General features: G+C 43.3%; 2 protein-coding genes across 9 annotated transcripts; one reads left to right on the forward strand and one right to left on the reverse strand.

The window, feature by feature from the left end:
- ZNF23 (zinc finger protein 23) lies at positions 1–15,293 on the reverse strand. Of its 8 annotated transcripts, none has more exons than XM_030829624.1 (6): positions 15,261–15,285; positions 9,790–9,853; positions 8,722–9,175; positions 7,074–7,200; positions 6,275–6,391; positions 1–2,293 (listed from the first exon to the last, which is right to left on the reverse strand). In XM_030829624.1, the coding sequence occupies exons 3-6, from the start codon at positions 8,728–8,730 to the stop codon at positions 501–503; spliced, it is 2,046 nt and encodes a 681-aa protein (XP_030685484.1). In that variant the 5' UTR covers positions 8,731–9,175; positions 9,790–9,853; positions 15,261–15,285; the 3' UTR covers positions 1–500. The 8 variants fall into 8 exon arrangements, with proteins under 8 accessions (XP_030685484.1, XP_030685487.1, XP_003263023.1 ...); XM_030829627.1 differs by having other exon boundaries at positions 7,074–7,250; XM_003262975.3 differs by lacking the exon at positions 8,722–9,175 and having other exon boundaries at positions 1–2,290; positions 6,284–6,391; positions 7,074–7,250; positions 15,261–15,293.
- Positions 14,916–18,993, forward strand: LOC100582585. The gene is made up of 2 exons (XM_030829651.1): positions 14,916–15,437; positions 16,309–18,993. The coding sequence occupies exons 1-2, from the start codon at positions 14,932–14,934 to the stop codon at positions 16,436–16,438; spliced, it is 636 nt and encodes a 211-aa protein (XP_030685511.1). The 5' UTR covers positions 14,916–14,931; the 3' UTR covers positions 16,439–18,993.
- The last annotated feature ends 8,878 nt before the right edge of the window (positions 18,994–27,871 follow it).

The raw sequence follows: 27,871 nt of genomic DNA on the forward strand, positions 1-27,871 counted from the left end.
TTTTTCCTTTCTTAAATAAATCTTTATTTTTCATCCTTTCAAAAGTAATACATGCTTGTTGTCAAAAATTAAACAAATAAATTAGTGTAGGTAGAGTATCTTTAGTATGGGTTTTCCTATCCAACAACAAGGCTTCTCTCTCTCTCCATTTATTCAAATTTCCTTTGTAAAGTGGCCCTCAGTGAAGACTTAAATTTCTCCATACAAGTCCTCCATAACTGTTTATTTCTAGAAAATCTACTTTTCTTGATGCTGCTGGGAATGAAATCTTTTCCTTATATTTTCTAATTCCTGTTAGTACAAAACAAAGCTATTTATTTTTGGATGTTTCTCTTTAACTGGTCATCCTTTCCTGATTAAAACTGAATAAAATAAAAACCGTTCCCATATGAAGACTCTGCCATATTAATGCCCTCTTGGGGGTTTTTCAATGGATGAATCTGATCATACTTGATCCATTTTGGCATTAACCTTAAGAGTTTTCTATATCTTTCTCATTATTAGGATTTTCCTTCACTATGGACACTCTGATGCTGACTGAGCTGGAAGCTGAACCTGAATGCTTTCCCACACACACTACACATATAGGGTTTCTTCCAAGTGTGGACTGTCTGATGTATAATGTAGTCAGAACTAAAGCTGAAGCCTTTGCCACATTCCACACATCTGAAGGGTTTCTCCCCAGTGTGGCTTCTCTGATGCCGAATTAAATGGGCATTAACATGGAAGGCTTTTCCACACTCCTTACACTGAAAGGGTTTCTCTCCTGTATGGATTCTCTGGTGCACAATATAGTTAGAACTACAGCTGAACGCTTTCTCACATTCCATACATTTGAAAGGTTTCTCCCCAGTATGTATCCTCTGATGCCTAGTTAGTTTGGCATTGATACTGAAGGCTTTCCCACATTCCTTACATTGATAGGGCTTTTCTCCAGTATGGATTCGGTGATGATCAAGTAGGTTTCTTTTAGAAGTAAAGCATCTCCCACACTCATTACATTCAAAAGGTTTCTCCCCAGTGTGAATTCTCTGATGCCGCATTAGTTTCCCATTAACGCTGAAGGCCTTTCCACACTCATTACACTCATAGGGCTTCTCCCCAGTGTGAATTCTCAGATGCTGCCGAAATTGGGAGTTACATCTGAAGGCTTTCCCGCATTCATTACACTCATAGGGTTTCTCGCCTGTGTGAATTCTCTGGTGTTGAATTAACTTCCCTTTGACACTGAAGGCTTTTCCACATTCAGTGCATTCATAGGGTTTCTCACCTGTGTGGATTCTCTGATGCTGAATGAGTTTTGTATTATTATTGAAGCCTTTTCCACACTCTTTACATTGATAGGGCTTTTCTCCTGTGTGGATGCTCTGATGCTGCCTAAGCTGGGAGCTGCACCTGAAGCCTTTTCCACATTCATTACATTCATAAGGTTTCTCTCCAGTGTGGATTCTCTGATGTTGAATTAATTTCGCATTAACATTGAATGCTTTCCCACAGTCATTACACTCGTAAGGTTTCTCTCCAGTGTGGACTCTCTGATGTGTAATATACGCAGAACTACAGCTGAAGCCATTTCCACATTCCTTGCACTGATAGGGCTTCTCTCCCGTATGGATTCTCTGATGCCTACTTAGGCTTCCATTAACACTGAAGGCCTTCCCACATACCTTACACTGATAGGGCTTCTCCCCACTGTGGATTGTCTGATGTGTGATATAATGGGAACTGTAGCTGAAGCTTTTCCCACACTCCACACATTTGAAGGGTTTCTCCCCACTGTGAAGTCTTTGATGCCAAATTAATTTCTCGTTAATGCTGAAAGCTTTGCCATATTCCGAACACTGATAAGGCTTTTCCTCAGTGTTGTTTTCTTGATGTTGATTAAGTTGAGAGTCACACCTAAAGGGCTCTACTAATTCTTCACATTTGAAAGGTCTTTCCTCAGAATTAATTATTTCATGCTTAACGAGTTTTGTATCAAAGCTGATGGATTTCCCCAATCCTGTACACCCAGAGGGCTGCTCTCCAGTGATGGTATGACACTGATATGAGTTTGAACTTTGACTAAAAAAACACTCCTCCACAGGGCTTGTCTCGTCTTTCACTGTTCCATCAATGGTGTTGCTCTTCTCCTTCTTTATATTTCTTGCTGAGTAGAATTCCTGTTGTTTCTCTAGAAGAGAGGCTTCTGAAAAGTCTGTTTCCTGGGAAAAGTCTCTTTGAAGTACAAATGATACATTCTCTTTCCCTTCATACATTTCCTTTGTCAAATCATTGTCAGTCTGAATATCTACTATAAAAAACAGAAAACATAAAATGTCATGTAAGAACCATGTTAGGAAAAAGAAGTGAACTGTGCTATGAAAGACCATAATAATCAGGGGGCTCCTTAAAATCACGAAACTAGGTCAAAAAACGTAGAGTTTCTCCATAAGTTGGGATAAGTAATTTGTAACTAACTAGTAAAAGAATACAATAAATCCATATATGCTGACATAAAAAGACATCCAAGATACAATCAAATGGAAAAACAAGTTGAAAAAACAGTATATAGAATAGATTTTCAGCTGTGTAAAGAAAAATATAAAAGGCAGATATACATATTTGTACATATCTAGAAAACTTCTAGAAGAATCCGTAAGAAACTAAACTGGCATAGGAAGTTTGGTTGACTTGCTTCCCCACTTTATACACTTTCTGTACTGTTGAGTGTAGGTGTCAATATTATAAAGCAATGAAAGTAATGATAAAAAAAAAATCACCATTCCCACTGTGCCTAACGCAAGGCCAATGGAGAGAACATAACCAATCACATGAAAGTTAAAAGTGACAGCTGGTCAACCATTGTGGAAGTCAGTGTGGTGATTCCTCAGGGATCTAGAACTAGAAATACCAATTGACCCAGCCATCCCATTACTGGGTATATACCCAAAGGACTATAAATCATGCCGCTATAAAGACGCACACGTATGTTTATTGCGGCACTATTCACAATAGCAAAGACTTGGAACCAACCCAAATGTCCAAGAACGATAGACTGGATTAAGAAAATGTGGCACATATACATCATGGAATACTATGCAGCCATAAAAAATGATGAGTTCACATCCTTTGTAGGGACATGGATGAAACTGGAAAACATCATTCTCAGTAAACTATCGCAAGGACAAAAAACAAAACACCACATGTTCTCACTCATAGGTGGGAATTGAACAATGAGAACTCATGGACACAGGAAGGGGAACATCACACTCCGGGAACTGTTGTGGGTTGGGGGGAGCTGGGAGGGACACCATTAGGAGATATACCTAATGCTAAATGACGAGTTAATGGGTGCAGCAAACCAACACGGCACATGGATACATATGTGAAAAACCTGCACATTGTGCACATGTACCCTAAAACTTAAAGTATAATAATAAAAAAAAAAGGGGAAAAAAAAATAAATAAAATGTTAAAAAAAAAAAAGTGACAGCTGGGCACGGTAGCTCACGCCTGTAATCCCAACACTTTGGGAGGCTGAAGCAGGCAGATTCCCTGAGCTTGGGAGTTTGCAACCAGCCTGGGCAACACAGTGAAACCCCGTCTCTACTAAGCCACAAAAAATTAGCTGGGCATGGTGGCATGTGCCTGTAGTTCCAGCTACTTGGGAGGCTGAGGCAGGAGAATTGCTCGAACCCAGGAAACAGAAGTTGCGGTGAGCCAAGTTCTTGCCACTGCACTCCAGTTTGGGTGACAGAGCGAGACTCCATCTCAAAAAAAAAAAAAAAAAAAAAAAGTGACAGTAGTGGAATAAAATTCTAGGTCTTGTCCACCAGATCAGCATTCTTTTAATCACACCATGCTTTTCTACACCCTGCAGTTTCTTCTTAGTTGTTCCTATAGCACTCATTTCCTTACTAAAAAAAAAAAAAGTAAAATGCTGAAGAAGGAAAAGGTACAGGATCCAACAGGATATGGCAACTTGGAGGATGACAAGAGTCAGCAGCACCAGGGAGCAAAATGGATATAATTTTGTTTCTTTCCTTAGAACGTTAACTGTGGGCTTTCCAAAATTCCTCCTTCAACTTCATTTCCACTTTAGACAGGCTCTATTTAAGGTCCATCTCATCCCATTTCTTCCCAGTCCCCTCCAAATACTGCTGCATTAACCTTGCCTTTTCCTTTCACTTACCAATCCTAAACTTGATCACTCCCTAAAAGTCTTTTTATAATCCCAATAGTCTTTAGAACTAGAACTACTGATCTCTGCCATTTGTTCCCAACTTTCTCAAAAGCTGAGTCCCAAAATGCCGCCTCATATTTTTTTATCTTTCATCACTCCTCAACCACATGTAATATGCCCCCTGCCCCAGTATTTCATGATTGCCCTCAATAAGCCCCTCCAATTGCCTGGATTCCCCAGCAAGCACTTTCTAAATAATATTGGTCTCTTCCCAGCTAAAAAGATAATACTCATCTGTTGCTATAGACTGAATGTTTGTCCTCCCCACAAATTCATATTCTGAAATCGTAACCCCTGATGTGATTGTATTAGGAGGTTGGGCTATGGCAGAACCCTCATGAATGGGATTAATGCCCTTAAAAAAGAGCCCAGAGAGCTCCCTTTCTTGCTACCATGTGAGGATACAGTGAGAAGATGGCTGCCTATTAGCCAGGAAGCAGGCCCTTGCCAGACAGAACCTGCCTGCACCTTGATCTTGGACTAGAACTGTATGAAATAAATTTCTGTTGTTTATAAGCCATCCAATCTATGGCAGTCTGTTATTGTAGCCCAAACTGACTAAGACATCTATACTATCAGACGTCTAGTCATCCTCTCCAGAAGTCTATTCCTGTTTTGCTGCACTCTCACCAACACTGAATATAATTTAATTATTCTCAATATGATAGGTGAAATATCTCTCGTTTTCATTTTCCTCTCTTGCAGTGAGGATGGCCATTTGACACAGTTACAGCAAATAAGTCTTAAACGGGTATCACTGAGTGGGCTTCTGAAGATTTTTAAAAAGAAAGTCAATGCTACTGCCATGGGCCTCATGCCCTTTGCCCTCCCTTCTGCCTGCCTAGAGCCTGTTTGATTCCTCATCCCAATTAACCCACATACACTGACTACATTAACGTTTCTATCACCAGCTAGGATCATGATGGGTTTCCTGGAAAAGTCAAAGACTTCAGGACAGTCAGCTGCCTACAGAATAAAACACAAGGTCCTTTGATTAAGACCTCACAATATCACTTTTTTTCCTATATTTGTCAAGGCCATTATATGGCAAACTCTCCATTTCCAAAACATGCCTTCCTTGGTCAGATATAATCTGATAGAATGATCAAAAGGAATAAAAACCCACAGAAACCATCTAAGAAAAATGAAGACTCACTGAAAAAATTCAAGAGAATCTCACAGACCCTAAATATAAGAAATAACGGGGGGCCTCAGGGGAATGAGAAGTCATTTGGCAGCTACTCTACTGGCACCAATTGGAGCCCTGCTCCTTCAAGTGTAGTCTGGTAACCAGAAGTACTGGCATCGCCACATCACCAGGGAACTTCATAGAAATGCAGACTCCACACTTACTGCATATCTGTAAGACCTCAGGATTCATTTACACATTCACATTTAAGAAGCAAAAATTAAGAGCACTTCCTCCCTTCCACATTACCTTCCCTGTGTACAGCTGTCTTCCCCAAAACCAAAATAAAAATACTGAACTGAGCACACATTATAAGCTAGGTATTTGATATGTTATCTCATTTAATCCTCAACCCACAAGATAGTACTATTACCTCCTTTTATTATTAACCCATTTTCAGAGATGAGAACACTCAAGTAACCCACTCAAAGTCACGCAAATTAGGAAGCAGCACAGTTGGGACTGGACCTCAGAAAAGTCTCCTCTAAAGACTTCTTTTAACCACTTCTATCTGTGTGAAAAGGCTGTTAATTCTGTATCCTCCACACTATGTGAACAATGCTTAGAAATGGCAAGGAACTCCCAAACTACTGAGTCCCTTAATTTTGTCTGAGAAAGGCAGGATTCCAAAATTAGGATTGAAGAGTCAGAATGAAGGGTTTGAAAAAAGATCTGTTCTTGGAATTAGACACAACAAACTTTGAAGACAGAAAGATAAGGACTATCTATCTCTATGAATCATCAAAATTTACTCAAACTTCACTCTGTATGACTGGCCAATAAACACAGTATGTTTATATGTTGCTAAAGCTGGCTTTATGCCTAAAGTGCTAAATTCCAACAGAATGGGAAATATGTACCTCCCTTACCAGTCCGGAGGCCCTGGAGGCCTGTTCCTGCAGCCAGTGGAGATGGGCCCCCCAGGTCACCTCCTCCCTCCAGTTGTGAGATCACAGCAGGTTTGAGAAGTGGAAATCCTGGTTTGGGAGAGGTAAATAGGAGAGACAGATGAATAAACTCCCACAGACAAATTCCTAAGCCTCTTCTCAGATTGTCTCAGCAATGGGGAGGGAAGGTAAGAACCCCAGGAGGTCCCAAGCCTCAGGACTACGGGAAAGTACTGTGGGGCTTAGGAAGGACTAGAGACCTTGGAGACTTCCAAGGGCTGTGGGAGGCAAACGTGGGGGTTGGGGGTGAAGGCTTGGGAAAGTGTGGGAGAGCCTGGGAAGGGCCCAGACTGTAGGCCTAGGAGACCTCATGCAGGGCAAGCAGGGAGATTCTGCCCAAAGGGATACCACTTTTTGACCTTGGCCTGAAATATCCAGAGTACACTGAGATCCTTGAAAAGACTCAAGACAGGTAAGATGCGGGGGCAACTGAAGATGCCACTGTGGAACAGGAAGCCACTGGATTCCAGTGTTTCCAAAACATAGCTTTCATGGGTTGGATCAACCAGTTCCAAGCAAAGTCCTATATAGGCCTACAAAAGGCTTGGCATTTGCCCCTGCCAGTAACCTCTAAGTCTAGGAGATTAGGAACAGCTCTGGGGTTCTCACTCAGTAAAGGATTACCAGAGATCCCTCCAGTAACCTGTAAGGGAGAAGCAAGCCAGGAACCCCAACTGAGAGAGTCCAGGTTCCCAGGGGAGAGAGGTCTTACCCAGGGAGGCCACATTCCCATAATTCTCCAGCATCACATCCCTGTACAGGGTCCTCTGTGCAGGGGACAGGCCGTCCCATTCCGCCTGGGTGAAGTACACAGCCACGTCCTCAAAGGTCACCGACTTCTGAAACAACAGGTTCCTGCTGCCCTAGGGCCAATTCCATGGCTCAGGCCCTAAGTGAGGGGCAGAGGGGAGTATAAGGGCTTGGGGAGGGTGCTTGTGAGAGCACAAAATTAATATTAACAACAAGGGAAAGATCTCAGAAAAAACATCGAGAAAGTAAACTACAGAGTATCCACCTTCTCCCACAGCAGGGAAACCTCATGCCATTTTTCACACAAATAAGAGGTAACATAAGACAGGCTGAAAGAAAAAAATTTTCTGTAAGCAAATTCTCTAAAGCCAACTCCACTCTTTTAGATAAGCTGCTCCCTCCCAGCAAACTCGGGGCTGATCCACCAGCAGGTCCCACACCACTCCCCTGAGGTCTTGGCTCCCCTGCACCTAACCTCAGCCCTGTTCTGCTCCCCACCCATCGCCCTCATCCTCACAGCTCAAGCCACCCCCAAAGGTCAGCCACGGCTTCTGTCTCATCCAGCCCCACCAGATTCCCTTCACAGACCCCCCAACAAGGGGCTGTGCAGCCTCTGCTTGAGCACCTCCAGCCAAGGATGCTCCATGCTGCTCAGGCTGCAGGGTCTTCCTGGAAAGCCAGAACTTTCCTTCCCCGCTCCCATTCAAATCTCATCCTTTCCAACTTCTCTGAAAGCTTCACTGTTTCTCCAAGAACATTTGGGAAAGCAGGGAGACTGGCCTTCCCACTGGCCGGCTACTCTCCCCTTTGCATCACTAAGGATGTGGTTGGCACAAGCTCCACCACTCAGGGATGCTTCGTGTCGCTCCCAGGCCCAACCACCCCTCCTGGGCAGCTGAAGCCTCTGGTAGGCTCACCCTCTGCCCACCTCAGCCTGCTCTAACAACCATGGGGGATCACTGGCAGGGATCTGCTGCTCAACTCCTCTCTGCCGGGATGTGTCTTCCTGGAGTTTACTGACCTCCACCCATCAGCAATTCTAGTCCAACCTCTAGGTGTTTCTGTGAGTCTTCTTTGTGTGACCTTCAACAAGTAACTTCTCTGCACAAAATATAATGTCTTCACCGTGTGCCGCCGCCACCACCACCCCGGTAAGTTGGCACTTCCTTCTGAACTTACACCTCAGCTGGGGTCAGAATCATCCTCACAAGAAACCTCAGCCAGAAACCTGGGGATTGTTCTTGACTTCCCGCCTTCCTTATCACCACAAATCCTTTGACTCTCTATGTCCGAAAGATTTTTTTTTCTTCTTTGAGATGGAGTGTCTCGCTCTGTCACCCAGGCTGAAGTGCAGTGGCGCGACCTTGGCTCACTGTACCCTCTGCCTCCCAGCCTCAAGCAATTCTCCTGCCTCAGCCTCCTGCGTAGCTGAGACTATAGGCATGCACCACAACACCCAGCTCATTTTTCTATTTTTAGCAGAGACAGGGTTTCACCATGTTGGCTAGGCTGATCTTGAACTCCTGACCTCAAGGGATCCACCCACCTGAGCCTCGCAAAGCGCTGGGATTACAGGTGTGAACCACCACACCCAGCCATGATTTTCCTACCTTAAGCATTACTTGAATTGGATCCCTCTTTAATGATGGCTTTCCTTGATGAAGCCCATGTCACGGGACCAGTGGGATTCTTTGTGAAGTGGTCACCGTGCTTTTGAATCTTCCTTACAAATTATTCCATACACATTACAAATCTGACCAAGTTAACATCACTGGTTCCACAGCTGTCTTATGGCTAAGCAGTTCTGAATCACACAATAACTCTGTGATCCTGGGCAAGTTACTCTGCTCCCCTTTTGCCTTTTCTTTTTAGGTGGAAAGAGTACAACACAGCACTTATCACAGAGGCGGTTGTCAGGACCAAACGACCATACAAAGGGCTTAGCATGGCGCCTGGAGCATAGTAAGCCTCCAAAGATACAACTGGTGTGACTGTGGCTATGATTGTTCCCAATCTGTAGTCCATGGAAGTCCATGGATGAGCTTCAGGGGATCCGTGAAGTCCCTGAAAATGTATGGAAAATTTGGTTTGCAGGTTTATTTTTCTGCAGGACAGGGTGGAAAGCTCTTCTCAGAGACCTAAAGTCTGCATCCTAAGCTTTGAAAGCTTCACAAGGACAATGAGACATTCCGTCCCATGTGACTGTCTTCCCCCTCCCTTGACTCCACTCCCTGTGACCTTCCCTTACCCCTGAATTAGAGGCACAGCCATCCTTCTCTGATCAGGTCCTGCTATTCCTCTTCTCTACATCCCCACCACAGATAGTCCAATCCTCTGCAACTGTCTTCCACTCACACCCCCGCACAGTACATCCCACAGGGGTGGTTTCCACGTCCCCATTCACCCAGAGCCCTATGCTGGGGGTGCTCCTGTAGAGAGGAGCAGAGACCCTCAGTGTGCAGAAGACCACCACCCTCCTGCTCTCCTGCTCACTCTCCCGCTGCCTCCACTCGCTACTGTCCTGGTCTCTGCCGCCCTCCCCGCACAACACCTCTTTCCCACAAGTTCCAGTCCAGCAGGTGGAAGCAGCTGTCATCCCGAGGCTCACCAGCTCCCCTTCTCAATGTTTTTCAATCTGAAACTGCCCAGAGGAAGAGCTGAAGGACCCCATAGCTCACCTGGGGCCAGGCTGTCAGGTGTATGGCTGCCATCCCCTGGTCCCCTCTCAGAGAAGGGCTGCAGCTAAGGAGAAACACAAAGAGAGACAAGTGTGAGGCAAGCCACCCCCACCAGAGCAACATAGCCCCTCACAGAAAATGCAAGACACAGGCAGCTTGCATCCAAATAGGAGTGCGAACAGGAGCTGCCCAAGAAGGGAGTGATCTGTTCACTGGCTCAGTGCCTAGGACTCCAGGATATGACACTGAAATTCACTGCCAGGAACCTTAGAACTTCACAATTCTGATACATATCACACACACAGAAGAGTACATATATATAATTAAAAAATAAAAATAAAAAATAAAAAGAAGAAGAAGAGTGGATATAAAACCTGCTGGGCACGGTGGCTTGTGCCTATAATCCCAACACTTCGAGAGGCCAAGGCGGGTGGATCACTTGAGCTCAGGAGTTCGAGACCAGCCTGGACACATGGCAAAACCCTGTCTCTATAAAAAATACAAAAATTAGGCCGGGCGTGGTGGCTCAAGCCTGTAATCCCAGCACTTTGGGAGGCCAAGGCGGGCAGATCACAAGGTCAGGAAATCAAGACCATCCTGGCTAACACGGTGAAACCCCGTCTCTCTAAAAATATAAAAAATTAGCCGGGCGTGGCGGCGGGCGCCTGTAGTCCCAGCTACTCAGGAGGCGGAGGCAGGAGAACGGCGTGAACCCAGGAGGCGGAGCTTGCAGTGAGCCGAGATTGCGCCACTGCACTCCAGCCTGGGCGACAGAGCAAGACTCCGTCTCAAAAAAAAAAAAAATTAGCCAGGGGTGGTGGCACATGCCCGTGGTCCCAGCTATTCAGGTGTCTGACGTGGGAGGATCACTTGAGCCCGGGAGGTCAAGGCTGCAGTGAGCCAAGATCACACCACCGCACTCCAGCCTGGGTGATGAGAGTGAGACGCTATCTCAAAAAAATAAAAAATAAAAATAAATAAAATAAAATGTATGCAGAGCCTAAAAAATAAAGCAAAAAGTCATGTATCCACAATTCAGTTCAAGAAATAGGACAATACCAAGATCTTTGACTTATTTCTCTTTCTCAACACAAGCATCATCTTCAGTATCACAGCAGGAGAAGCTGGGCTGGCTGGGCTGCAGCCCCAGTACACAGGCCTGGGGAGTCAGACCCCAGGGAGGCAGCGCCTGGAGAAGGCAGCTGCCCCCCAGTATCCTGCCGCATTTCCTCAGAGCTCTGAATGTCCTCAAGAATCCTAACACTCTGGAGAGGTCTTGAGAAGTCAGTCCTCCTAAGGACAGCCTGTGCTGTCCTTAGGAAGCTGAGCTGGAAGTTAGGGACCAGGCTGTTTCCCAAACTTTCCAGTCTTCTGATAGTGAATGAGCCAAGGCCTACACTTCTGCGTCAGCTCCTGAGAGAGGAGATCACTGTAGCAGCCAGTCCCGTGACCCAGAGCCTCTTGTTCACTGTATTCAAAAACACATGGACTAGTGATTTTCTGACTTTTACTGCCCCTAAAGTCTTGAAATTACATTTTCCTAAAATATCATCCATTTCTTCCAGGATTTCAACTTTACTAGTACAGAGTTGCAGAAAATACTGGTTCATGTTTCTTTCCATTTCCTCCATATCCAGAGCAGTTTGCTTTTCCCACTTCTTCTTTTGAATATATGTGCTTTCTAGACCTTTTTCCCAGGGTTAGAGTTAGAGACTAAACATTTATGTCCCTGCCAAATTCATATGTTGAAGCTCTAGCCCCCAGTGTGACTGTATTTGGAGACGGGACCTGTGAGGAGGTAATAAGAATAAATGAGGTCCTAAGGGGCGGACAAAGGTCCTAAGGTTAAATGAGGTCCAATAGGGGTGGTGCCTTTACAAGAAGGAGAGACCCAGAGCCCACGTACCTACTCACTCCCTGCCTCCCCCATGTGAGGACACAACAAGAGGGCTACCATCTATGAGCCAGGAAGACAGCCCCGGCAGGAGCCAAAATCAGCTGGCACCATGCTCCTGGACTTCCAGTCTCCAGGACTGTGAGAAATAAGTATGTTGGTGAAGCCACCCAGTCTATGGTATTTTGTTAGGGCAGCCCAAGCAGACTAATACAGTTGGGCTGAGCAGTGGTTTACTTATTTTAATGTGGTTTCCCTCTATTTTCAAAGAACCAGCTTTTCTAGTTGAGCAACAGTACTTTCTTCTATTTGTTTTAAATTCACTAATTCTGCTCTTAGTTTGTTCCTTCAGCTCTGTAAGGGGCAGTGTAAGCACCACTCCAATCCTCTTATCCCATCCTTAGTCCAGTTCTACAGAGGTTAGTCAGCTTTATGAAGCTGCAACCTACCAGAACCTTCACAAGGACCTACATCACCTATGCCTGGTTCCTGCCCTGGGGCTTCTCTGGTGTCCTATGTGGGACACCTGTGGACACCTGCTGGGCCCTGAAGTGCAGAGGCATTAACACCTGTGGGACCCCCTTGACCAATGGGGGAGAGAAACCAATGGATAAATGTTTTCCCCATCAATCCCCCAGCAGGGCAGCCTTAAGACTCCAAGGCTCCTCAAAGGCCCTGCAAGGCAGAGCCTGTTGAGGGCCGAGCATACCAATGCATCCTTGTACCAGTTCTCCCATCTCTGTTTCACTCCCCTTGTCGTTCACTCTGCCCCTGTGACCATATTCCTAAATAAATTCCTACACAAATATCTTTGTTCCATGTTCTGCTTTTGGGGAAGCTTAGACTACAAAAGGCTTTTTTCCTACCTTCTTGAGGTTGCATGACTTATTCAATTATTTTCATTCTTTCCTATTTGGCAATTAAAGCCTATAAGGCCACAAATTTTCCTCGGGAGACACTATTTGCCACATTCCAGAGGTTTTTATATTTCATCTTTTAATTACTGTTTTATACTCAGTCAGCAATTCTGTTTTGTCTCTGACCTAGTAATTGCTTAGGATAGTTTGCTGTTGCTCATTTCTTCAGTTTATAAGTTCTGGCTTTATTGCATGATGGTTATATAACTCAATCTACTAACTTCTACTTTACACATTTTTCAGGGTTTTTCTGTGACTCGTGTCCATTTAAAAAAATATATTATCTGGTGTTTAAAGAGAAAACTTACTCTGTGATGGGAGAATATACAACTCCATTTTTAGATAACAAATCAACTCTACCAATTACATATGTAGTGTGATAGCTACCCCACTCAGCTAGTCAAGGGTGTATAGTCAAGGGTGTATACCTGCTGCCTGAACCTTGAAGGCCAGGCAGTGAGTCAAGACCATGGGGCTCAGCAGAGGAGCAGGTGTTTGCAAGAACGTAAACATCCTAGAAAGTATATGAGAACCTACCAAGAAAAGTCTCATCATTTAAATGCAGTAGGCAAACAGCCAGAAAATTCTCTAAAAAGTACTTAGAGACGAGGGGCATCACAGGTCTCTAAAGCTGTCCTGCCGCCATCCAGGAGTAAGTATGTAAGTCCTAATAAACTCATCTACTTGCCAAGCTGGACTTGTCCAAGGCATTCTTTGGTCTCTTGGCTCCCTCCCAAGGGGACAGTTTTTTTTTTTAAATACGATTCCGGGTTTTTTCCTGTTATGACATTATACAGATTTTCTACATAATCCTTGATTACTTTTACCTAATTAAACCAAGATGGCCAGTGAAGAACTAACTCTCACAAAACACTGAGCTCAGATGTGTCATGAGCAAATCCTTTCAATGTTTCGGAAATGAGTAATTCTAACACTATGTAAACCGTAGCAGAGCACAGCAAAGTAAGTTTCCCAATTCTTTTTATGGTGCCAGCACAATACTGATGCAAAAACTACAGACCAGTCTCATTTATGAATTCTAATGCAAAAATTCTATCAAGGAATAGACTCCAGTAGTTCATTAAATATATCATGAGTAAGTAGGATTATCCCACGAAGATAAACAAAGCTCAACGTTAGGATACTAATTAGTATATTTTTCACATTAATAAATCAAAGAAAGATAAACACACTGTCCATCTCAACAGATGCCAAAGATGTTTAACATAATTCAACATTTGTGCCTAATTTAAAAAACTTACACACTAGAGAAACTCTCATATGTAGGAGGTACACACAAAAATATTATCAGCACATTTTAATAACAAAACACTGAAAACAACCCACATGTCCATCGAAAATACATCGATAAATTTTCATACAGTTTTTACAACGGAACATTACCCAGAAGCTACACACAGAATGAATTTGAAAACTTAACATTGAATTATGCGAGTCCCAGATGACTTATACACACAATGGAGCTTTATATGAAGCTCAAAAAAAAAAATTTAAGTACATTGCTTACAGATACATGCATACGTACTTATTTTTAAAAATAATAGGGCTACAATTAACACAAAATTCAAGATGACTGTTACCTCTAGGGGTTGGAGGCTGGGAGTTGGGTTGAGGAGGAGGAACACATTGATAATTCAGCAGTACTGGCAATCTTCTCTTTCTTAATTGGGTGGTGTGTTCATGGATGCTTTTTACTACTATATACATAACATATAAATATATATTTTAAATAAATATATAAACCAGCAAGGATGGGGTGAAATTGAGGACCCAAAATGTAATACAAAGAACAGCCAATGTGCCTAACTATACTACAGTGAACATAACCACACTTAAGTGGTAGGAAAGAAAAGGGGTAAGCAACTTTGGAAAACAGTATTTTGACTAAACACCATAAGATTAAAGACAAAAAGACCTGTATCCAAGTACTGTACTTTAGGTAGTAAATTTGCTTTTTATGGGGGTATGAATTAGCGATTCTGAAACTACTAAATATATTCTAAAACTGAGTGACTTCGTAATTACGTTGTAGAAGTCATTCCCAGGTCATTGTCAACCCAGAGCCGAGAGAAGGAGGGCTGAGTTACCTTTTGGGACTGACACTGATCCAGGAGATAATGTCCTCCAAAAGCCGGGCTTCTTCTGCTGCCGGGTGACTGGGAGGGGCTCTGCGCTCCCACTCGGCCCTAACTCATAACCCTATGTCAGGAGCCTGGGAGCACACGGTGCATACTCAGGATGCACATAGGTTAATGTTCCTGCCAGACCTCAGCATGTCAAAAGACTTGTGGTATCACCTCGTGCCGCTTCATGCCCGCAAATATTCCACCCTTCAGCTGCACCGACACATCTTCCCCCAGCCGATCAAGTGCTAAATGCTCGGGGCCTCGTGGCTGGGACAGCAACGTGGGTTTCCCCTTCCAATGGGCGCAAGCTATAGAGCCACAAAGACCAAAGCTGGAGTCGAGGAGAGCGGAAGAGCACCCCGGGCCGCCGCCCTGCTCCCTCTCCCAGCCTGGGCCTCCTGGCAGCGTAGGCCACGGGAGACCCAGCAGCACCCAGGGTGGGAGTGCGTCTCAATCGGACCCAGAGCCTGGGGGACAGGGAATGACCGACAGTGCTCGGAGACCTGCACTCACCTCCGCAGCGGGCTGCTCCCCGGCGCTGCCGGAAGTGCGTCACCAGGCGGCCGGGCCTCTCTGGGAGAAAGGTCGCTCCGCCTCGCTGGTGGTCACGCCCGGCCAGCTGTGGCCGCATCCGTGTCGGCTAGCTCGGGTCTGGCCCACGGTGACTGTTACCCCTGGAGAATGGGGCAGGTAAGAATCAGAGCCAAGCGGGGACCCAGCCGGGGGAGGTGAAGCTGCAGGTGCAGCCACGTGTGGGAGTCTTGGAAATGGACCAGTGGATGGCGCTCTGTCACACCCAATGCCCCCTTTTTCTAACAAATAGTTTGTAATGTCCATCTTATTCTCCTGACCTGATATTCATACATAATGGCCTAGAAAATCATACATAACATACACACCTACATATTAAAAACTAATGTTATGCCTTAAGTGTAATGAAAGAGAAAAAAAAAGAGGACCGTCATCTGTCGTTTAAAAACACATACTTCAATGTGTTTGGTCTTGGCTGCTGCAGGAGACCTAATAAGGTGGTCGCCTTTACACATAGACGTTGTCTGAATGCCGCAGCCACAAAGCTGTGACTTATATTGTTTTAAAAGTCACAAAAGTGTGATCCAAAATGGCAAACATGTTTTGGTGAAGTTCTGAATGAAACACAGGACAATTGTCTCTTGATTATACAATAATTACATTCCTGGAATATCAGTGTATGTTAAAACTGTGCAAAAATACATGTTTATCCAGAAAACAGGTTTAGATTCAGATAATTTAGAAATAGAATTTTCACCTACCTGAATGTTCAGCAAGACATTTGAAAGTGTGAACATTTTTTTAATGGGCAGGATTGTCCTGTACATTGCAGGATCCTGGCTCCTATCCACAACGCTAGTAGCAATGTTACCACTGACACCAAATATAACAAAATACCTACCATAAAATTCCAAAATGAGCCCCGGGGGAAGGGAGACAGTACTAAATGCCACTGGATTGGATGACCCTTAAAATCCCCACCCCTCACACACCCCCCAACCCTGGTAATGTAGGCTTTTCTTCCTTCCAGCACTGATCCATCCAACGCTGCTGCACTGGAGACTGGTATTTGGCTCCCACTTGCCTCTGTGGCCTCTTATCACTCCCATTCATTCCCTGACTCCACCTCAGCCCTACATGCTAAAAATGCTGTTCTCTAAATCTAGAATGCCCTTCTCTTCCCATTCCTACCTTCCAGCTTGACTGTTACTGGAAGTGTGAGCTCAAATCCCATTTTGCATGGGAAGCAAGCCTTCCCTGATCATCCAGTATAAGGCAGGACACTCATTTATGTGCCATCACAGCACTGTATACTTATTTAATGGTGATAGCTTATTTATATGTCTGTCTTCTCTGGTGGCTCCAGGGAACAGACACTGTATCTATCTTGTTCAACATCATCATCGTCAGCTAGAGAATAACCTGGCAGAAAGAAGGAGAGCAATAAACATTTGTTGTTGACAATGGTCCAAAGGCTCCAGCCCTAACTCTTAGGCAGAAGCCTACTTTGTGTGTCTCCAAGGGTAGGATATGTCCTATGCCTTGGACCTTGACAGTGACCATGGCCAGGTGCCCTTCTCTGCCTTGCCCTGACCCTGATCTTCACTGTTTTCCAAAATGAGCTCATTAAGAAAATGATTGGGCAGAGTAATAGCTGGGGATTATGTTGCTCTTGTCAATAAGTTCTGTTTTTCACTTCTTTCTAGGGTCAGAAATCAGGAGTGAGGACTTGTTGAAAGAAATAGGAAGGAATCAGGAGATCACACAAATGCTGGCCCCAAATGTTTGCATCATAAACCTACTGCCTAATTTTACAGATGAGAAAATAAAGCTCTCTAAATAACCACAAAACTCCTACTCCTACTTCAGACATATTGGAAAAATGAGATAATAATGCACAAACCAAGTTTCAAAAGCTCTACAGTAGGTCTGGAGAGATGGAGATCAGTTCTTGCCTGTCAACCCCTGTTCTTCCATTCTTATATGGTCACAGAATCTCTAGCAAGGAACATGACAGCTCAGGGAAAAAGCACACATTTCCCAGCATTCTTTAAGGCAAAGTGTGTCCATGTGACCAACTTCTGGCAAACAGGCTGTAAGAAAATGTGATGCTGTGTCCTTAAAGACAAGGGACATGCCCTCCTTGGCCGCAAACTTTCATCGACCAGGTGGAATGTTGACAAGGGAGAGCATCAGAGCATCTTGGACCATGTGAATAAGGGTGTGGCTGCTGGGGATGACATAGCAACTAAAAGGAGGAGTCACAGAGCTGCTATATCAGCCCCAGATGGCTTACGTTCTGATGATACATGAAAGAGAAATAAACTTTCATCAAATTTAAACCACATTTATTTGGGTTCTTCAAATTAATTTCCAAGCCCATAGCCTAACTAATACCCCTAGAAATGAGGAAGGATGGAAAAATCACACAACACAGCAGTTAAAAAATTAAGCTGGCTCTTCGACTACAGCATTCTAGAAGTTCATTTCCACGCTGGGCCTGCAGCCATGTAGTGTCAGTTTCCTCCTGCTCAGCTCTAAGGCTTCTTCTCCTGCACCCTTTGTCCCTGCAGCCCCAAGACCTCTCTAAAGCCCTTCCTCTCTGAACACCAGGGAAAGCTGACAATCTTCTCATGTTAAAAAATCTTTTTTGTTGGCCGGGCATGGTGGCTCACACCTGTAATCCCAGCACTTTGGCAGGCTGAGGTGGGGGATCACCTGAGATTGGGAGTTCGAGACAGCCTGACTAACATGGAGAAACTCGGTCTCTACTAAAAATACAAAATTAGCCAGGCGTGGTGGCGCATGCCTGTATTCCCAGCTACTCAGGAGGCTGAGGCAGCAGAATCGCTTGAACCCAGGAGGCGGAGGTTGTGGTGGGCTGAGATTGTGCCATTGCACTCCAGCCTGGGCAACAAGAGCGAAACTCTGTCTCAAAAAAGAAAAAATATTTATTGTTGTTTCCAGTTTTAATAGGACAGAGTAAAGATGGCTTTGCCTGCTTCTTCTCGTGAAAATTGTGGCAAAACAACAGTCTGGTTGATGTTCATTCCAGGAGTTCAAGGCTGTTTTCATGCTACAAAATTTTTACTTACTTATTGATGTTGTGAGTTCTGTGAACAAATCATTTAATCTATGTGGAGAAATGTACTAGGGTAGGGCGAGGTCTTATTCTCAAAGCAACCAAACATATATAGGAATAAATTTACTAATAAATGTATAAGACATATATCAAGAAAATTTTAAACATTTGGGGACTAAACCAATGAAAACCCCTTGTGTAAATGGAAAGGCTCAGATAATCCTTCAGTAGGAAGGGTAGTTTTCTTTATTTAATCCATAAGTCCAACGTCATACCAAATAAAACCCCTACAGGATTTGTTTTAAAACTTGTGAAAATGATTCTAAAATTTACGTAGAAAAAATGTTAGAAGCGACTGGGCACAGTGCCTCATGCCTATAATCCCAGCACTTTGGGAGGCCAAGGTGGGCGGATCACCTGAGCTCAGGAGTTCAAGACCAGCCTGGCCAACATCGTGAAACCTTGTCTTTACTAAAAATACAAAAATTAGCCCAGAGTGGTGGCGCACACCTGTAATCCCAGCTACTGGGGAAGCTGGGGCAGGAGAATTGCTTGAACCCGAGAGGCGGAGGTTGTAGTGAGCCAAGATCATGCCGCTGCACTGCAGCCTGGGTGACAGAGTGAGACTCTGTCAAAAAAAAAAAAAGAGAGAAAAGGAGAGAGAAAGAGAGAGAGAGAAAGAAAGAAAGAAAAAAGAAAAGAAAAAAAGAAAGAAAAAATGTTAGATGCTTATAAGGTACTACTGAAACTTAAGAATGCACAAGTATTGAAAGTCAAAGAATGGAAAATAGATACATCAGACAAGTATTACGTTAAAGGAAAAATGGCATAGCTATATTAATATCTCACAACAATAAGTTTAAGACAATAAATATTATTAGGCAGAATTCTGTTGAGGGCAATGTAGCAAGTAATATAAACTAGAATCTAGAAATTTAGAATAAGATGTAATATTCAACATCATTTTAAAAACTTAACTCACAGGAAAGTGTACCCAGGTACCAAAACCAAACAAGAAACTAAAACCAGAGGGGTTGGTTTGGACTGAGGACCTCAGCTGATGCTTTGGCCAACAGGGGTGGGAATGGTGAAGAGTTGTAAGTCTTGATATCTGAGAAAGCAGAATTATAATATGCAGGAGGCATATTATAGGAACAAGGAATAGGAACAGAGACTTTTCTCACACACATACACTCATCCAAATGCCTGGACTCATGAAAGGATAAATTTTTAAAAAATCTCATGAACAAAGAGAGATAACAAAGAATCTTATGGTCCTTGCCTAAGCTTTGAAGTGGCAGTAGAAATGTCTTCTAAAAATTTATAATCATAGTTTGCATCATTAAGTATAGAGTTTAAATTAATACTATCTACTTGGACCAGTAATCCATAATCCAAGAAATTACATTAAAAACTAATCCTGATAGACTTCTGAAATAGTCACAACATAATTAATAGGCAATGACATTTAAAAATTATTACAACCACATCTGATACATCTAAAAGTTTGGTGGAGAAATGAAACAAAAAAGACCCAAATCAAACTTCTAAAGATAAAAACCTATAATGTGCAATAAAAATACATTGGATGGGATTAATAGCAGATTAGACATTACAGAAAAAAGATGAGTGAATTTGAAAACATAGCAATAGAAACTATTCAAAAAGAAACAGAGAAAAGAAAATTAAAAATAAATGTATAGGACTGAGAAGTCCTGATTTCTTCACCTACTAGCTATGAGACCTTGGACAACCACTTAGCTTTTCCGAAATTCCATTGATTCATCTGAAAAATGAGATAGTAGTGCACAGTTGTTGTAAATACTACACATATTGTTTTACTTAAAGTACATACAACAGGGACCGGGATTCAGTAGTTGCTCAATTAATGTTAACATTTCCCCTCCTCTAAATTATTTGTGGACCTGATTACACTTTTTTATTTGTCAATAAGGAAGTTAGTAATGCATAAGTTTGTAAATATGACATATTATAACTAGGAGAAAGACCTACAGTGCCAAACTCCTTCAAAGTTTTTTGTGCATAACCTCACAGAAACTTGCTAACAACAATCAAGTTCAGGAGATTTTTACCACAGAGAAAGCAGATCCAATCCATTGTATGTTTCTGAAAATAGGTTAACAGGTGGGGGTTAGCACGTGAGGAGAGGGTATGAAAAAGAATCAAGCAGCCTGTCTCCAAATGAATACAACATACCTTCTTTCTCACATGCATTGCCTGATAATTTGCTTATATGTGCCTAGGAAGAGCCCTGAGCATTCTTCCTTACATAGTATGACCAGGTATTACACATTTTCCCCTAACTTGAAGGACGCTGGCCTCCGGCATAACACAATGATACTAGGTACCAATCCCATAGACCTCCCAAGGGAGTCAGTCCAATTATCAGCTCTGATGCTGAAGTTTCTAGAAGGAAGAGAAAGAATCTCAACCCCCACCTTGTCATAAAGAACCTTCTAAAAGACTGCTGATTTTAGAGGATTACAATTGCCAGGTACACCGGAGTCGAAAGCCCCAGGAAATTAACAGTGACCTCTGCAATCTGTGTTTAGTGTCATCCAGGTACAAAGGACAGCAATAGAAAACAGAGAAGCCGTGGTGCTGTCCAAGGTGCTAGCTCCCACTCAGTGCGGTGTCTGTGGAGCTCTCCAAGGTTCTGGGGCTGGCCTCAGAACCATTGTCCTCCAACCTGGTGTGTTGGTCCCCTCTGACTGTATATACATGTGTGTTTTTTTGAGAAGGAGTCTCACTCTTGTCACCCAGTCTGGAGTGCAGTGGCACGATCTCAGTTCACTGCAACCTCCACCTCCCGCGTTCAAGCGATTCTCTGGCCTCAGCCTCCCAAGTAACTGGGATTACAGGCGCCCACCACTACACCTGGCTGATTTTTGTATATTTAATAGAGATGGGGTTTCACCATACCAGCCAGGCTGGTCTCGAACTCCTGACCTCAGGTGATCCACCTGCCTTGGCCTCCCAAAGTGCTGAGATTACAGGCATTAGCCACCACGCCCAGCCTCCCTCTGGCTATATTTTAAGCCTGATATCCAGATAGTTAATCTCACCCTATTCCTTTCTTTGAACTCATTTTGTCAGAACCTAACACATATCACCCAGTGCCCCAGTTCCTACTTGTCTTCTCTATCACTCTGCCTCAAAATCCAGAGATTCCAAGGATGATAATTTATTGTGGACCCAAATGGCTAAGAGAGGCTCTTCTGGGAAGCTTTGTTACATCGTAAAAATTTTTGTAAACATAAATTATTTGTATTTGAAAGATTTAAAAGACAAGGAAGCTATGTATTGTTCTTGTTGTTAACAATAAATTACCTCAACACTATTTGAACATAATAAAAATGTAATAAAATCTGAAACTTCATGTGTTCCAATTGCTTTATTCAACTACCTTACACTCCTTTCCTGGTGAGTTACCTTGCATTCAGGTGTTCTGAGCCATGAAAACCTTTTTCTTTCTTTTCTCTTTTTTGTAGAGATGGGGTCTCGCTATGCTGCATTGGCTGGTTTGGAACTCCTGGCCTCAAGTGATCCAACCATTTTAGTCTCCCAAAGTGCTAGGATTATAGACGTGCCATGATGCCTGGCCCAAAGACATCTTTCATCTGAATTGCACTTCATTAACTATTAGACACATTTATGTTTATTATGTAATGCTTTCTTCACATCCATACTGAAGAAGATCCAGAAGGTATTGTATCTATTTTATAGAGGAAGAAAAACAAAGCTTACATGTTACAGTCTTTGTAGAACATAGACTGTAGTGGGGGACACAACTTTTAAGTAAATCCACACCTGTATAAATATATTATTGTAAACTTTCATTCATGTGAGGGAGGTAAAGAGCAAGGTATTTAGGAGATAATATCAAGGGAATACCATTTTAACTTGGAGGTAAGGAAAGGCCTGAGGAAGTGATCTTGGGCTGAGACCTGAAAGATAAGAATGAAATATCTGGGCACATAATCAAGAAGACAGCATTCCAGGCAGGAAGAATAGCATGTGTAGGCCCTTCAGTGGGAAAAAAAAAAAAGCTTGACACATCATGGGGAGAGAAGAGGGAGGAAGTGCTGCGCCATGAAGTCATTAGAGCTTTCCAGGCCATGTTAAAGAGTTTAGATTTTATTCCAAGGTCAATGGAAACCCATTGAAAAGCATGTTATGTTCCATATTTTTAAAAGCACACTCTGGCTGTTGACTGGCAGATAGATTAGAAAGATTCAAGAGCAGAAGTGGGGAGACTACTTAAGGAGCAATTGTGGTAGTCTAGGAAAGAAATGTTGGTGGCTCAGAACAGGGCAGTAGCACCAGGAACTGGAGAGAAGCTCCATGTTGCTCATCAGTAACATGTTCTGTCATCATGTGCTATCATCTAGCATGTTGCTTAGCACACAGAAGTCACTAAATAAATATTTATTGCCAGGCACAGTGACCCATGTCTGTGATTCCAGCACTTTGGAAGACCAAGGTGGGAGGATTGCTTGGCCTCGAGTTCTAGACCAGCCTGGGAAACATAGTGAAACCTTGTCTCTACAAAATATATATAAACTGATGGGCACAGTGGCTCACACCTGTAATCCCAGTACTTTGGGAGGCCGAGGTGGGCGGATCACAAGGTCAGGAGTTCGAGACCAGCCTGGCCAATATGGTGAAACCCCATCTCTACTAAAAATACAAAAATTAGCCAGGCGTGGTGGCGCTTGCCTGTAGTCCCAGCTACTCGGGAGGCTGAGGCAGAAGAATCGCTTGAACCCAGGAGGCAGAGGTTGCAGTGAGCCGAGATCATGCCACTGCACTCCAGCCTGGGCAACAGAGCGAGACTCCATCTCAAAAAAAAAATATATATATATATATATGTAAAATATATATATATGTAAAATATATATATGTAAAATATATATATATATGTAATATATATATATATATATATATATATATATATATATATATATATAAACTGGGTGTGGTGGCGCATGCCTGTAGTCCCAACTACTAGGGAGGCTGAGGTACGAGGATCACTTGAGCCTGGGAGGTCAAGTCTGCAGTGAGCCATGATCGTGCCACTGCACTCCAGCCTGGGTGGTAGAGCAAGACCCTGTGTCAAAAAAAAAAAGTTGAGTAATTAATAAAATCACTTATTGTATGTGGCACACTTCTAAGGATTCTTTTATTTGCATGGCTCCAAGTGCTTGTTTTGGTTGATAATCTCAGGGACATGAATTGCCAGGTCCTCCTTACAGGCTGATAACTGTGGCATTTACCATGTTTTGCCTCCTGGCCACACATAGCTACAGTTATATAAATAACTTAGTCTATCTAAAATTATGCACTTCCGTGACACACAGAAAAACTTTGTGCCCCACAGCATAGTTGCTCTGAGGGGAAGCTTCTTTGAAGTAGAAATCAGAAACGTGCAGCCACCACTGAAAACAGAATGGGATTTCATCACAAAAATGCTCATCTGGGCCATCCTCTAACATCTAAAGGATTTCAGTTGAGTAGACTACTAATATTCACTACTAGAATATAAGACACATTCTCATTGCCTGAAAAGTTCTGTCTCCCTCTCTTTAGTTTGGGTTTCCCTGAAGGCAGAGCTTGAGACAAGGACTCGAATGCACATTTATTCAGGAGATGATCCCAGGAAGCAGTACTAAAAGAACCCAAGGAGTGAGACAGGATAGGAGGAAATGACAATATAAAGTGTTCTAAAGGTTGATGCTATGAGCACTGGGACCTCCAGAAAAGAGTAAAGAATTCCTCCTCTAATTGTCCACTTGAAAGATGGGAAACTGGAACCTTTATCCTCAAGCTCTTGTCCAGCATCATTAAGGGTTTTTCTGGGACTGTTAACTTGCCCTGTGTATTCGCAGGCTGTGCTTCCTAGTTGAGTGAGCTCTGGAAAAGTGCCTGAGGCAGAATGTCAGAAGGCATGTGGAGTGTTTGAGCAGTGCAAGTGGAGCTCTAAGTTCACATACAACTGTTCAGCACAGCTACAGCGAAAGCGAGAGGTGTGCCAAAGTGATGTGCATGCATCTCAGAGGCATCTGCTCTATTCTCCCATCGATCTGCTAGATTTCACTATACCCAGCCTGTAAAATGGGGATAAATATAGCACCTATCCTAGAGTTGTTATGTGCATTGAAATTCAAATAGCACAGCCAGCTGTACACCAATTTTTTTCCTTATCCAAAGCTTTTAGACATGTAGAATTCAATGGCAGTCATGTGCCATGGCAGAGGCTGCTATCTACCCACTCAAACACTTGTTCTCCTTCCTCCTCCTGAAGAAAATCTTGAAGTTATTTGATGTAGTACACTGCCACTCAACTGAAGGATATAGCATCCTCGGGAGCCAGGTATAGTCATGTGACTAAGTTCTTGAAATAAACATTTAACTGGAAGTGTTCTATGGTACTTACAGAAAGTCTTCTTTAAGGCAAAGTGGCATGCTCTTCTTCCCCTTCCTCTACTGTCTGGAACAAGTTCTTGATGGTTGGAGTTCTAGAAGCCACCTTGGACCATGAGGATAATGGCCCCATTGAGGATGGCCAAGTGGTACTTTGGAAGGAGATTCGGTCCCCACTAACATTTAAGAACTGCCTTAGCTGCCCTGGGCTATCTCCAGACTCCTAATAAAAATTCTATCTTGTATTAGGGTGTCTTGTTTAGGGGCTTTCTGATATATACAGATGAACCTCAGTGATGGTGGTGGGCTGAATAATACCCATCCAAAGATACCAGGTCCTGATTCCTGGAACCCATGAATGTTGCCCTAAATGGCAAAGTTCTTGCAGGTGTTACTAAATTAAGGGTCCTAAGATAAAGAATTATCCTGGACTATTTGGGTGAGTCCTAAATGCCATCACAAATGCCCTTATGAGAGAGAGGCCAGGGAGACTGGACATAGAGGTGATGTGAAGACAGCAGAGATTGGAGTGATGTTGCCACTAAGGAATGCCGGCAGCCACCAGCAGCTTAAAGAAAGACCAGATTCTGCCCTAGAGCCTTCTGAGGGAGTATGGCTTTGCTGACAAACTGTTTCTGCCCAGGGAAATTGTTTTCAGACTTCTAGCCTCTAGAACTGTGAGAACAGATTTCTGTTAAGAAGCCAAAGAAAATGAATACATTAATCATAACTGATTCAAGGACAGTCACTCAATTGGAGGTGGCTTCCTGACAGTGGCACTGGGGTCAGGGGCCAAGGGAGCTAACTACTCAGTAGTGAAGAACAGAGAAAAGGAAACAAACCACACTCAGCTATCCCTACAACTCAAGGCTGAAGTTGGGGGGCCTCACTTGGCCCTCAGTGGAGCCAGCTCTCTGGTTCAGGTACATGATATGAAGACACCCATTTTCAGACGGTGTTGAGAGGTACACAGCCAATAAGATAGGGAGGCAGTGCTAAGAACCAGATCCTCTCCCCACTAGAGGCATGCTACCTCCCTCAGGACAACTCTCCTAGGACAGTTTGTACTGGACATATCTTATGATTCTATCTCAATCTATGGTTTCCTCTCTGATGCCAATTCTCCACCTCCCATTGTGTGAAGCCAAGCACAGCCTCCCCATTTGACTTTATCCTAATATTCTCCTCCACCCCTAAGGACCCTATCTGTTTCTTCCAGCAATCTCTCTTCTGTTACCAAGACACAGTGTCACATACTTTACATACAACTTCTATAGGGCCATACTGTGCAACAGCTTGAACAGGAGTTCTGAAAACAGACTGCCTGTATTTGAATACCTACTCCACTACTGTGTCCTTAGGCAACCTAATTAATGTCTTCTCAACTGTAACATGGAGCTAGTTATAGCACACTGTTCATAGTTATCATATTGAGTAAATCTGTGTAGTGACCAGGAAAGTGTCTGTCACATGTTAAGTGCCAAAAAAAAATTACTGCTGTTACCATTTACTACAGGGCAGCTGGGCTGCTGCAGCAGCATTTGAAGCAGCCCCTTACCATGGTTACTTTAACCAGTTTTTTTTCTGAGTAGCTTCTAGGTTTTCTGCCTCAAAAAGATCCCCCTGGAAATAACCCAAATGCCCGACAGTAAGCAATAAATTGTGGTATATTCATATAATGGAATACTACATAGCAATGAGAATGAATCTGTACGGATGATTTCATTGATACAAAAGAACAAAAACAGGCAAAATAATTTCTGGTGATATAGGTCAGGGTAGAGGTTCTGTAAGGACTGTAATAAGGTACAGGGAGACTTGTAAGGTGTTACATTCTATTTCTTTATCTTGGTGATTATAAGGCTATGTTCTTTGTAAAAATTCAAGTTGTACAACCATGACTCATGGTTTATTTCATTTATTTTATTGAGGAGTCTCACTCTGTCGCCAGGCTGGAGTGCAGTGGCGTAATCTCGGCTCACTACAACCTCCGCCTCCCGGGTTCAAGCGATTCGCCTGCCCCCGCCTCCTGAGTAGCTGGGACTACAGGCATGCACCACCATGCCCAGCTAATTCTTGTATTTTTGGTAGAGATGGGGTTTCACCATGTTGGCAAGGATGGTCTCAATCTCTTGACCTCATGAATCGCCCACCTCGGCCTCTCAAAGTACTGGGATTACAGGTGTGAGCCACCGCGCCTGGCCGACTCATGCATTTTTATGTTTGTGTTATACTTCAATTAAAAAGTGTTTACTTAATTCCCCAAGTCTATCAATCACTGGTCAACCCAAGCACATGATACAACTGCTCATTCATCTGCTGACAAGGAAGAGGTGGTGAAGCCACCCAGGTGCTAGACACAGTAAGCAATTAAGTCTGGAATTGGGTAGGGAGATTCCAACACTGGCTGGCAGCAGAAGGGCACATGGGAGAAAAAAAGGGTGCAGTTTATGTTCGTCACCAACGAAAAGGGCCAGCTCTGTTTTCCTACTGAGAGATATCTGCAGTGTGTCTTATGACCAAGAACCATGGCATTTCCTTGGCTCCCTAGCCAGGTCAAAGGGCAAAGCAGGCATGCTGTCCTAGGAATTAAAATGGCAAATGCCAAGCTATAATAGCTACAGTAGCCTGGCATTTCTCAGTTTAAGGCCTAGAGTAGCATCCATTCCAAATAAAAAAACTGAATAAACAGAAAATGAAAGCTTTAAGAGTGAAAGATTTTAGTTTCCTAGTTAAGACTTTTCTTGAGAATGGACTCACTGGTGCAGACATAATTTTGTAGTACAATGAGATTTTTGTTACAGAGCTCAAGTTGTTAGAACTTCTATCTACTGGTGATGTCTGACATAACCTGGGCTCTCCAGTGTTACAATGGGCTTCCCAATCTCATCACAATCATGGGGTTTAGGAGCTGCCATGACTATAACTAAAGACTTTCTCACATATCATACACACAAAACATTTCTCCATCGGGTATGTTATCCCTGAAAACTTCAAACAACTGCTACACTAACAACACTGTTTAAGTCAAAATTCTGTTCCAAGGGAAGAAAACCTAACTCAAATG

The sequence above is a fragment of the Nomascus leucogenys genome, chromosome 2 (assembly GCF_006542625.1).
Source record: "Nomascus leucogenys isolate Asia chromosome 2, Asia_NLE_v1, whole genome shotgun sequence".
NCBI lineage: Eukaryota > Metazoa > Chordata > Mammalia > Primates > Hylobatidae > Nomascus > Nomascus leucogenys.